Genomic DNA, 13,741 nt, shown 5'->3' with positions numbered 1-13,741 from the left:
GTTGTGTGCATGAGGTACATTTTGGAACATAGCTGAATTATCAGAATCCTCTCAGTGACATAAATTGCAAAAGAAAGCCAACTCCAGTAATTCAAAAATCTGGTTTCTCCCCAAAAAATGCAAAATTACTAGACACTTGAAAGGAACACACAATGAACTGTTGCAAGGTCTGAACATTGATAAACATAAAATTGTAGCTACCTTATTAGCCTTCAAATAGAAGTGTATTTAACGCTCAGTTTTGCATATAAAATGCTAAGCTTGTAAACTTTGGATCACTGCACATAGCCATTCCAGTCAAAATCTAAACAGAAATATTTAAGAGAAACAAGTCTTGTGTTCTAAGTTTTGACGTGCATTCTCAATGGCTGAGGCTCCTCATAGAAAATAGTTCCTTAATGTTCCACTTCTTGCATTAGATTTGATCCTCTGCTTAAAAGGATTTGTAATCTTTCTCCCAGAGGGCATGATTTGTCTGTATCTTAATTCAGTGCTAATTGGTGTGGAATACAAATTTAGAGAGAAGCTGCAGCAATTGATGTTTTCACCTAAACTTCTTCGCAGAGAAAGATAACAACTTTCCTCTTATTTGATCAAGGTTTTGCTTTTTCTACCATGCTTGCCTTTCCCAGCAAATAACATAGCTGCTAGTGGGGAGAAACATAACAGGTTGTATTGCGCATTGTAACGTAACTGAATAGGATGAACAGACTATTTCTATTCCACTTTTTAAATATTTGTATGTATGGTGAATTCTGTAGATTAGTGTAGTAGATGCCAAGGTTATTGGTCAATGAAAATGAGTAGTGGAGAATAGAAAGAGGATTAATGTGGGTCCTGACACACAGATAGTTCTAGCTTCATTTGCATTCCAGGGCCTAAGCATAAATATCAAGGCTAATGCGGCAGTGTAGTACTAGGAATGCATTACACTCTCAGTGGTGTTATATTTTGGAAGAGTTCCTGCCAGATGGACATAAAAATCCTATGACACCCTATTGAAAGAGCAGGGGAGTTATCTTAGGTAGCTTGATGAATATTTATCCCTCAATCAGCATTACTAAAACAGATTATTTAATCATATTCAGATTGCTGCCTCTAGGAACTTGCTGTGTGCAATTTGTCTGCCATGTTTCTTAGATTATTCTTTAAAGTGTTAATATTTGCAAAGTTCTGGACTCATGTAGGGTTTATAGAATAACTTAGAATGTGCAGCATTTCATGTTCATGCTTTATCTAGCTGAACAGTGAAAACAATTAATTCCAATTGCATGACTTTTTGGGATAAAGTCTTTGATCTTGGATATTGAAATGGAGATTCAAAGGATTTGCATTTAAAAGTATTTGTTTCCTTGCATCTGCAAGTTCTTGCGGCCACATTTCTATCTTCCAGTTAGAAAGGCTTTGTATGTGTCCACTTAACTTTCTGAGAGCGGCTTAACTCTAAAGTAGTAAAATAAACGTGATAACGATTCTGCGCACCTCATTGTTTTAAAACAAATTGTAGGTCACATTGAGTATTATACTGCTAGTTTCTCTGTCTAATTTTCACTTCTGTGTAATAACCAGTATCCAACAATTAGTACCCTTTGAATATAGCAGTTGAACAATGTTCTATTTTCCATCCTTTGTATAGAAACGAAGCATTAAAGGACAAGCCATGTGATCTGTGGTACCTCAGCCAACAGGAAAAGGGGAATTCAAAGTCCTGAGTCATTTACTCCTTACTCCATCATGCTTATGGATGCCAGTTCTAGATAATTGAAGGTGTAGAACAATGAAAGCTACTTTTTTCTCTACCATTAAAACAAGCAAAGTGAACTGGCATAAAGCATTAGCTCCACTGAAATCTATTTCTTTTATCTTTGAGCAATGAAATCAAAATGCCATAAGAACCTTGTGTTGAGTGTTTAAAATGCTGTGCTATTTTTGCATTCAAATGCTGCTGCCACCATTAATTAGAATGACATTAACACCATTAAATAACTGTGTTACTGTCTTAAAATTCAGCCTACACTTCAATAAATTGAAAACCATTCTAGATTTGTAATGTGACTCTTAGATCCACTCATATATTCTGTGACAGTCTACAGTGAATCTCTGATCAACACGTAGAGCCTGGAACAATGACAATCTAATTTTCATTAATGCCAAATAAACACCTGGGTCACGTCCGACAGAATTATTCTAGGCAAACAAAGAAAACATGTTCTAAAATTTCAGATGGTGTTATAAGTGTACTTGATGACCATAAAGAATATGCTGACTGGTCAAGACTCAGCTGGATTTTTATCATTGATTAGAACCAGGATTCATTTTCTCAGTACATGCCAACATCATGGGCAGGACACTCCAACTTCTTTGACATGTGTTAGAGCTGTAGATTCTCAACATGGCTGCGTGCTCATTAAGTTCTGTATATAAACTGTATTTGTCAATATGCTTCCTTCGCGGTAACTAATTCTTCACCATCTTGCCTGAAGGAACCATTATCTTGTCAGTGACTAGAGATTTCAATATAACACTGTAGATGACCCAATTGCACAAGGTACTATTGCTGGCTTCCTTATTGTAAATACTTTGTGATCTCTGAGTGACTGTGGGTCACTGAAACAGCATGTGACCTCTGGGGATTTCTGTAAGTGCAGAAAATCTTTTCATGAATGATACGATAATGGAGAAGATATTGTTCATAACATTTTAAGTTAATTTTTAAAACGTATTAATCAAATCTCGTGGTTGCCGAATGGAAAGATGTATTGCTAAACTACAGGTATCAATTCTAGCAATACAAGCCAACATCTTCTATAAGATATTGGTGTAGATTGAGGCCACAAGTCATTCAGCCACGATCTTGTTAAATGGTATAGCAGGCTCAAGGGGCTGAATAGCAAACTGCTTCTCCTAATTCACATATGCAAATGATCTCCCATAAGTGATTTGCATTTCTTGGAAAAGATATGTCTGTAGAAATAATCACCAGTATAGTAGGCAGACACTGCATTATTTTTGCATGTTATTAATTTTAATGCATAGGGCTTGCCCAGATACCTTCACAATTTAATGAATAAAAGAAATACTATAGTAGATTTTGACACATAGGAACATAGGATTTAAGACCAGGAGTAAGCCATTCATTTCTACGCAACCAATCAATAATGTTATAGTTGATCTGGGTGTGGTATCAATTTCATATCCTTGTCTACAGCCCCCTCCCCATAACGCTTGACTCCATTGTTGATCAAAAATCTGACATTGTCCTGTATCAATGCAGCGACCCAGCCTCCACTGCCCTCCAGGGAAGAGAATTCCACAGTCTAAAAACACAGAAAAGTAATTTTTTTTTCACCTCCATTTCAAAAAGGAGAAATCTTACTGTTCGATTATGTCCCTAGTTCTAGTCAGCCTTACAATAGGAAATCATTCTCCCAGTGTACACCCAATCAATTCCCTCAGGGTAATATGTTTCTCACATTCATCTAAAGTCTGTTGAATGCAAGCGCAACTTGTTTAACCTTTCACCATGTGATGAACCCTTCATCCCATGAAAGAGTTGACTGAACCTTCTCTCAACTGCTTCAAATGCAATTACATTTCAAATCAGTGGATCAATACTGTACGCAATACTCCAGTGTGGTCTCACCGAGATCCTGTACAGCTGTAATAAAACTTGTTGACCTGTAAATTTATTCTCCTCGCAATAAACTCCACATACCTTCCCACATAACACAGGTGCCGTATAGCATAACAACTCTTTATGATTCCAATTGTCATACCAAGAATGACCTTGGAGTGGTCCATGAACTAAGGATTTGTACAAGATCCCACAGCCCATTTTAAGTCTTCAATTGGTTCATCTTAAAAACCAACTGGCAAGCTGTAGACTTTAACAAGTTAAAGTGCAGCTTATTGCAAAGGTACTATTCCAATTGGTCAAGTACCAGAGACAAAATTATTAGCAGTAACAAACATTTAACGAAGATTAAGTATGAAATAAATTTAAGTATGAGAAGGAAAATGAGATTAGTCTCTACTATCATTACAGACTGGGTTTGCTTGAATTTTCCCTTGCTGAAGTATAGTGGATAAAAGTGCAGATTCAGCAAGCTTAGGTACCTTCTGCAGTACAATAGTTAGAGGTTGCTCCCAATAGTCAGAGGGCTCATCACATCAGAAAGACTGGAAAATTAACTGTTAAACCCCTTTATACACACAGATCAAACTCATATACTCCTAGTTCAAAACTCTAACTCTAAAAACAAAATGAATATTTATAAATCACATAAGATACATCACAATGTCCATTTGTACTTTAGGGTTCTGATTGATCATCATGATAAAACTGAATCTGAAATTCTATCATGTTATTATTGCTGTCTCCCTCAAGCTCCTTTACTGTGAGGTTATTGATTAATCATGCCTTATTGCTCATTGCCAGGCCGAGAATAGTTTACTGTCTGGTTGACTCTAACATATACTGCTCTAAGAAATTGTTCCAATACACTCCACGAATCAATTTTTTTCAGATTATCTTTGCCAATCTCATTCACCCAATCTACCGGTAGATTAGAGTCACCCATGATTACTGAAGTACCTTTTTCACCTCTACCCGAACTACTCTACATCCTGCTCTTTTGACCTAATGTCATTCTCACAACTGCACTAATGCAATTCTTAGCATTGGTTCCCTGGAACCATGTCTCTGCAATATCTAAGAGGTCATATATGTTTATTTTAATCAGTGCTGATCATTTGTCCATTTTGTCATGAATGCTGTGTGCAATCAGATATCAGATAACTCTATTTTCACAATTTCTGGCCTTATGCCTTGGTGCACTCTGCAGTCTATGCTCTATTTCTTGCTGCTACTCCCTTGTTATCGCTATTCAAATCACTACCCTGCTCCAAAACCTTATCATGTTTCCTCTCACATGATTCCTTCCCTCCCAACTTAACCTGAGGTCTTCCCTGCTGCCCTAGTTATATGACGCAACAGAAAACTGTTGGAACTCCTCCTATTGCTACAGTTTTCACTTTCACAAGCATTGGTACTGGTTAGCCAAGGAATAAATCCACAGTACTTTTTCTAAACCTGTATGTGAGCCAATTCATTCATCTCTCTAATCAGTTACCCTATGCTAATTGTAGCTCACATAATAATTCTTTGACCTCTTTCCTGAACCTACCTATTTTATTAGTACGCATGTGGGCCATGGCAACTGGATGCATCCCTCTTTCTGAACGTTCTTTTCCAGCCCAGACCAGATGTCCTGAGCCCCGACAATGGAGAGGCAACATACCCTTCCAGACTCACACTCGGCTGCAGTGAGATTTGTCTATGACTCTCACAATATTATTCTCTACTACCACAATTTGCTTTCTTGTTCCCCATAATTGAATGGCTTCCTGCATCTCAGTGGCATAGTCAGTTCAACAAGGCACACAAGATGTTTGTTTATGTGCAAAGGGACAGTTTCACTAAATTAATTAAATCATAGCATTCTTTTTGTATGAGAAAAATAACACATCATTATGTCTCAAGGCTATATCCTTTTATTTTTGAACATATCATTTCTTAAAATTTCAGTCGGTTGATATGGTCGCAGATTAAATTGAGACAAGTCAAATTGTTTAAAAAAATATAAAAGTGGTGGAACGAGAACAAATGAGTTGCCCAGGACCATGAAGTGGAGTGCAATAAGAGGCAATGCCTACAATCCAAGCCCATCAAAACCTATTATGGTGTTAGGAAGACATTAACAAATGCAAAAATACTGGACAATGGCAGCAAAGTTGTTACAAACAAATCTGGCTGAAAGAACCTGTTGAAAATACATACTGGAATCAGTATTTCAAAGGAGATTCTGTAGACCTTTGAAGGCTCCTAAGCAGGAAGATGCTGTCACTGTTATTCTCTCTCTTTCTCTCTAAAAGAAACTGGCCTGCTTCCCTCAGACTCAAGTAGAGAAGAGTCAAAAGATAGAGAACTTTAAAAAATAACTGTAAAATTAATGACTGCTGACTGCATCCACGGAACCAACTAAATGACCCTGCTCTTATCTTAAAAACTTATTTCTCAAGGACATACCCAAAGGGCTTTGAACTGCATAGTCTTATAATCCTTAGAACCCTTATAGTGTGGAAACAGGCCATTTGGCCAAACAGGTCCACACCAGCTCTCCGAAGAGCATCCCACCTAGACCCAACCCCCTACCATATCCCTGTAACCCTGCACTTTTCCTGGCTAATGCACCTAACCTACACATCCCTGAGTACTATGGGTAATTTAGCATAGCCAATCCACCTAACCTGCACATCTTTGGACTGTGGGGGGAAACCTGAGCACCCGGAGGAAACCCACATAGACTGAAGTATTGTATCTTCCTTTGTACTGGTTACAATCCTCTTTAACTTATAGAAACCAAAAGACCTGCGGATGCTGGAAATCAGAAACAAAAACAGAAAAAGCTGGAAAAGCTCAGCAGGTCTGGCAGTATCTGTGGAGAGAAATCAGAGTTAACATTTCACTTCAGTGATTAGGAAGGGTCTGAGGAAGAGTCACTGGATCCAAAATATTAACTCTGACTCCTCCTTACCTTGTACCTGTGTTAATTTGCGGGTGTGGGTGTTTAAGAGCCCAAATGAATGCATAAAGGCTGAAAGCTTGAGACATTTATTATTTTGCTTGGGATTAGTGGGCAGTAAATTTGCTTTCTGTTTAACTCGAGATAAGCTTGTGACTGACTTCTAACTGCATATGGAAAAAAACAGATGCAGTTTTGTTGGAGAGAGGTAAACATTTGTCGTCATCACCTGTAGAGGTCGAAAAGAGAAGAGCTAGTTCTCACCTAATTGTAACAGTATAAATGTTGAAATTTAGTGCAATCTGACATTAAGAGTCTAAGTCTCATAACTGTAGCCCTCACTTAAACTCCACTTGTATATCTTCACTTTAGCTACTTTATTCCTTTCTGCTGCTGTTATCAGCCCTGTGGAAGCAGATGATTGAAACTGCATATAAAATCAGTGCAAACTTCTTCTAATAAAATTAAAAGAAAATAATTATTTCTTCATTGTGGTGAAAGATAATTAGAGCAGTGTTTTTACTCTTTTGTTGCTACCACAGACATTACCAAAAACTTGAGATCAGCTTTTAACTACTTAGATTCACATTAAAACTTCCTTTAAAGGCTTCACCAATAACCTGAAGAGACCATGCATGCTGCACTGGTGCATAATTCCAACTCTTTACAATTCACCTTTGTAGTATCTTTTAGAGTGAAACTAATTTAATTGCAAGCAGTGCCAAATCAACAGCAGTTTGTGTTGTGAGCTGAATCAAAACTGACATAATTAATTTTAATTAAAATTTTAGTAACTGCCAAGGAAAATAAAACTTTCAATGCATCTGTCTGGGATGGAAACCAGGCATGAAAGAGTGATGTGCTATTCTATCAAAGCAGCTATTCCACTATCTTGTAGAAAATTGTTTTAAAGAACCAAAGAGATGATTCTGGCCAAGGTTTGAGGTCATGGAAAGCTCAAACAAAATACATGAAAATGTTAGAGTGTATGCCTTACTGTTCCGTTCGGCTGAGTATATTATAAATAAATGGAGCTGAAGGACTTTTTCTGTCTATAATGTAACATATGAGCTGTACAGGACATTGGTTTGGCTACTTTTGGAATACTATGTGCAATTCTGTTCTCCCTGCTATATGGAAGGATGTTGTGAAACTTGAACGGGTTCAGAAAAGATTTACAAGAAATTTGCTGGGGTTGAGCCATAGAGAGAGGCTCAATAGGCTGGGGCGATTTTCCCTGGAGGGTCGAAGGCTGAGGAGTGACCTTATCGAGGTTTATAAAATCTTGAGGGGCATGGAATAAGATGAATAGCCAAAGTCTTTTCCGGGAGTGGGGGAGTCCAAAAATAGAGGGCATAGTTTGAAGGTGAGAGGAGAAAGATTTAAAAGGGACCTAAGGGGCAACTTTTTCATGCAGAGGGTGGTGTGTGTATGTAATGAGCTGCCAGAGGAAGTACAATAACAACATTTAAAAGGCATCTGGATGGGTATATGAACAGGAAGGGTTTAGAGGCATATGGGCCAAATGCGACGAGATTAATTTAGGATATCTGGTTGGCATAGACGAGTTGGACCAAAGGGTCTGTTTCTGCGTTGTGCAGTTCTATGACTCTATATTAAACATCCTACAGGTGGTTGGACATGAAACTTTTTCTCCCATTTTGATTTTCTCTTTCTACATTCATAACTTAAAAATTTTGATGTAAAGAGCTGCACCCGCCCTCAACAGGAGGCAAAACCATTTGAAAGAGGAGGATATAATTACAATGTGCCTACTTTAGATAGGCACTCTCCATTATAAACAGTGCTGTGCTGATGTGGTATGGGCCCACAGACTTAATGAAAATAGATATTTTACTTAAAACAAAATGAAGGATGTTTCATATTGCATTTGAAACAATATGGGGCTGAGTGTTAAGGTGACCCTTTCTTTCCTTTCTGACAATATAGATGGAACTACAGAAGACCCTTGAGATAGCCTGCATGTTTGGATATTTCACTCAGAAGGCAACAAAATGCAACAAACCTTTGCTGAGAATTAATTGCTGCCATTATCCAAAAAGCTACAGAAATGGATTTACGATGGACTTGCACGTTCCTGGCTTCAGACAGGAATTCCAAAGAATGGGTGTGGAAAAAAATATCTCTGTCAAAAAGTATTCTATCAGCACATTGTGGATAGAAGTTGCACACACTGTTTGTCAATACCAAGTCATCAGAAATCATTTGTGAAGACGATGGAAAACAAAGGTGACAGGAACCAGGTTTTTGATAGAGAACGGTTAATAATTTTTGGGAGCATTACACAGAGTGAATGAGGAAACATTCCAGACCGGCAAGGAGTCCTGCATAAAATCCACCAGGACACATGGAAATATGGGCTAGCCTTTACCTATCTTTTCATTGCAGGAGTTTGAATGCACCTTGACTAGAATAAGACCAGAGAAACCCACCATTGGATGCAATAAATTACTGCAAATCCATCTTCATCAACCTCCAAAATCTATTTCTTCAGTGGAGTAAAAAGGAATCATAAGCCTGCAATGTTTCAAAATTTCATGTGGCCTAAGAATTTTTGTAAAAAATATCTTTTATTTTGTAGATGTATGTGTATCTATGGAGTTGTGTATGTGCTGTTGAGAACACATTTTGGGTTAAGTGACAAACATTTATTCTTCCTCTCTAAGTTTCTTAGAAAAAATGATTTGTTTGTTGCTGAGATATAATTCTCTGGGTGGTTGGGTGGATTCACTTTTATTAAAAGTATATCTGTCGATAACTGAAAGGTGGAAACAAGGGGAATCTATCTTACCATATCTCCCATGCCCATAAAAAGAGGAATACAGGAATTTACAAGGGAAGTATGAAAAGAATGGAGTATATTGTTATAGAATTGAGATTGTTATAAGCATGTGCATCCTCCACAATTATCCCTTAGGTTCCAGTCCTATTTTACCTCAAGACTGCACTTGGTGTTATCTTACCACATGCTATGCCATAGGAGAACAGCTCATGGAACACATTAAAGATATTACATCTCCATGTAATTTCCATGGCAATGGAAGCTGCCTAAGCAAATTTGTCATCTGTTAATTCTAGTCTGGTCATTCTTCAGCATCTCACTTTATCCCCAGCCATTTGACTTATATAGTAGAGACACCTCGAAGCATCACCAGTCTCTACCTCTCTGCTTCCCAAATCACTGTACAACTTGCTGTTCAACTATAAATGGCAACTTACTTTTGTTCACCCTGGCTTCAGTATCCCTTGCATTATAACTGCACTTTAGCTGAAGACTAAACTTGATCTTGATTCCCTGTGTGTAATGTAGAGCATGTATTATCAATTCTAGGGTAAATAGGCCCTATATTTAGATTTAATTTCCAAAACTAGATTTTATTTCCCAAATTCAAAATATATGGTTTGATTAGTCTCCAATATTTTATATACTAAAGGTGTTTTATTCATTTCCATATGTTGTGTTTATGTCACAGTGTTCATCAAGTGGTTGCACCCATTCACCCTTTTTTATTCATTCATGGAAGGTGGGCATTACTGGCCAGGCCAGCATTTATTGCTCATCCCTATTTGCCCAGAGGGCAGTTAAATGTCAATCATATTGCTATGGGCCTGGAATCACAGACCAGGAAAGGATGGCAGATTTCCTTCCCTGGTTTTCTGACAATTAGCACTGGTTTCATGGTCATCGTTAGACTCTTAATTCCAAACTTTTTATTGAATCCAAACTCCACCATTTGCCATAGTTCCCGAATCATTACAAAGGTTTCTGAATTAATAGCCTAGAGATAATACCACTAGGCTATTGCCTCACCCTTACCAGAACTAAGAAACATACCATATCATTAGCAAATCAAAAAGGGTCATTCTATTTTATTTTATGTACATGTAGTTGTCCCTTGGAATGAGGCTGACAATTCCTAATGGCAGAAACCTACATATAAAATCTTTTAACATGAGGAGGTGGTTGCACTGCTGGTACACCACATGGCTCTAGCTTACCACAAAATTATCCTCCTCTTACTGCCTGTCAGAAGGATTTAAAGATTGGCAATTAACCTGTTTGGTTATTTTATATCACCTTGTAAAGTCATCAACTCCTGAGGTGGGACTTGGACCTGGGGAGTCTGGTTCACAGTTAGGAACACTGGGTGGCAAGACTACCTTTGCTGTTGGCTCATATTGCAGCAGGTAAACATGCTCCTTAATGGTTGCTAAGTCTGAAATTACCTGGGAGAGTAAAAATAGACGGAATATGTACTATGTAAAAAAAATCCTGTCTGTAAATTACAACAATATCATTTTTTTTAATACAAAGGCTTCCATGTAATAAAATGTCCTAAGCTGCTTCGCTTAGCCCTGCTGGGAAATTTGATTTTTAAACGTGAGCTCGAGCTGAGGTTCATTTTTTTAGTTCTTAACATCATAAACCAGTCAGGAGCTCTATTGCAAATAGAGGGATATCTTAGTGAATAAAACTGCAAAAGTCATCGTCTCATTGCCCCCAAATATTGGAGAAACTAAGACGGGAAAATGCCTCCAAGTGCAGCAGACCGGATTGGCTATATTAATACCTGACCCTGACAAGGAACTGAGTGGGACTAAGACACTCCCTGACCCTGTAACGTGCATGAACTAAACACTGGCTCTCTGTTAATTGATCGCTTCGGTCTAATGTTGGCTTCCCCTGGGGTGTCATGCATCGCATTAAAATGCCCAACGCAACCACTTTCAGCAGACAAGTCGTTTTAAAGGTTTCATTTTAACTAGCTTGCTGTAACAGTGACTCTTATCAGCCTGGGGAAGAAATGCCAACACACACACACCACACACACCCACCCTGTGAGAGAGAGAGATGAGCTGAAAACGAACCACAGTAAGGGAATAGTAAGACGGACGATGCTGTTTTCAGTACCTGCACTGCGTTGGGTGAGCAGGGACTGTGGGGATGAGAGAAGTTGCTCAGAAAGCCGCAGTCATTTCTCCAAGCGCCCAAATACTGCCTTCACTCAGCCTGACTAATGTCCTTGCTGTAACACTGGCTGAAGGACATATCTCCTTACTGATGTTTCCAACCTGAAGCTGCACACAAGTGCTCCCCTAGCTCGCACACGGTGTGTATAAGGGGGAAGCTATGCTGCAAGGGGGGGTGTGAACATTTACCTGGTGGGGATCCTGACCCGGAGGTAGCGGTCGATGGCGATGGCGAGAAGCGCAAGGATGGAGCTCTGGGTGAGAACCAGCACGGTACAGGAGAAGAGCAGGCAGCTGTAGAAGTGAGTGTGGAGCCCGATACTGATGGTGATGGCCAGGGGGATGACCAGGGAACCCACGGCGATATCAGCCAGAGCCAGCGAGACGATGAAGCTGAAGGTGGTGTCTCTAAGGACACGGTTAATCCTGACCGCCCAGCAGACCAGCACATTGCCCAGCACCGAGGCTACAGCGATCAGCACCTCCACACCGATGTAGATAACCAGGGAAGGGGTGATAGTGACTGCTTCACCGTCCCCGGGAGCAGGCATCCTGAATCCGCCCAGCTAGAGCTGTCCTGCCTGCACTCCCTCAGCCCCTTCCCTGGGAAGCTCTCTGCATTGGGCCAGCCGCTGGATTCTCTCTCTCCCTCTTCACTGCCGCTTCTCTCCGGGAAGGCAGCTAGGCGCTGCTCCTGCTTCACTGCCGGCCAGCTGTGTGTCTCCGTCACCCAGTCACCCCCAAAGCTGCCCTCCCCCCTTGGCGTTAACAAAACAAATGTCTCCACTCTTTCAGCGCACCTTTCCAATTCCAGTGATCTATTCGGAACTCAACCCAGTGTCCGCAACGAGCGGCTCCCGTCCAAAGGCAAGGAGCTGGAGGTATTCAGCGGGGTCTGGCCAGCATCTGGCTGGAAAGAGAAAGCGTTAACCCTCCAGGTCGATGACCTTTCCTTAGAACTGCGTGTCCTTCTGAGCTCAGCTCAGTCCTGGCTCTCCTTTTTCACAGCGTGTGTGTGTGTGTTTCTCTGCTGATGTGCTGCTCTGTCTCAGGGTGTGAGTTCCTGCCTTCGTAAGCCTCTGTGTGTTTGCTCTCCATGTGGTTTGTGAGTTCATTTTACAGGGGCCGAGGGGGGTGGGGTGGGTGTGTAATTGGAGTGGGAGGCGATGTCTGAATAGGTTTTGTAGAGTTGTTGAGTGTATTTGTATCTGCCTGGAGTGTGTGTGTGTGTGTGGTTCTGTTAGCGAGTGCTCCGCTTCTAATGCTTATCTGATATGTGCCCCCTATGTGTGTGTGTTTGTTTTGGGGCGGGGGAGGTGGGGTGAGTCTTCGCGTCTTTGGTTTCCCAGTGTCTCTGCGGTGATTTAAAGCGTACAGTCCGCTCCCAGCAGCCAGATAAAGTACAGTGCCTGGGAGGAAAGGATCTGTCCGCTTCCAAATCACCGCATTCTTCAGAAGCAGCAACAATCTACAGCCTAGAATTTTTCTGAAGAAGGGTCCGGACCCGAAACGTCAGCTTTTCTGCTCCTCTGATGCTGCCTGACCTGCTGTGCTCATCCAGCTCTACACGGTGTTATCTTAGCCTAGAACCAGCCTGGATCGGGGCTCATGATCAGAAACACAAGCCCCACGTTGGAGGACGAGGATAGACTTTGTTTAAGTAGGAATGTAAATTTGAACAATGTACATGTGTTCGGGTGTGGTAAAGTTACATGGAGAGCTGAAATTTATTGTATTTGTAGCCAAGTCTAAAAACCTGTTTCCCCTTCCATTTATTTATTGATGGAAATGATTAGAGAATGCAACATTTTCTTTACAAAAGTTAATCACTCTCTGAATAAATGATTTATAGTTGGAAGGGATACAATAGAAACACCAGTCCTTGTTTCATTTCGACACAATAACTGGGACTGTACGATGGTTATATTAAAAAAGGAACATGAACCGCGTTGCTGCTTTAGTTGTCAGTATTTCTATCTGAAGTCAATAGTGGAGCCGCGACATGCAATAGGGTTTGAACGGCCGAGATTGATAATCCCTCAATCCATTTGTTACAAATCTTTTATGTAAACGAGATGTTAACGAGCACGCAGCGAGATAGCAGAGAGAGAGAGAGAAAGTCCCCCAAAAATGAGCCACTAATTGTTCATTCATGATTGGTGACC

The 13,741-nt window shown here is 40.1% G+C and overlaps 1 protein-coding gene across 1 annotated transcript in view; it reads right to left on the bottom strand.

The window, feature by feature from the left end:
* Positions 1-12,816, bottom strand: part of LOC109915435 (adenosine receptor A1) — a 74,515-nt gene extending 61,699 nt beyond the window's left edge. The window contains exon 1 of the mRNA XM_020515059.2: positions 11,766-12,816. Within this exon, the coding sequence (XP_020370648.1) occupies positions 11,766-12,127 (362 nt within the window). The 5' untranslated portion in view covers positions 12,128-12,816. The remainder of the gene's footprint in view (positions 1-11,765) is intronic.
* Positions 12,817-13,741: the final 925 nt, after the last annotated feature.

The sequence above is a fragment of the Rhincodon typus genome, chromosome 25, assembly GCF_021869965.1.
Source record: "Rhincodon typus isolate 14 chromosome 25, sRhiTyp1.1, whole genome shotgun sequence".
Taxonomy (NCBI): Eukaryota; Metazoa; Chordata; class Chondrichthyes; order Orectolobiformes; family Rhincodontidae; genus Rhincodon; species Rhincodon typus.
This window is presented reverse-complemented; position numbering and strand designations above follow the sequence as displayed.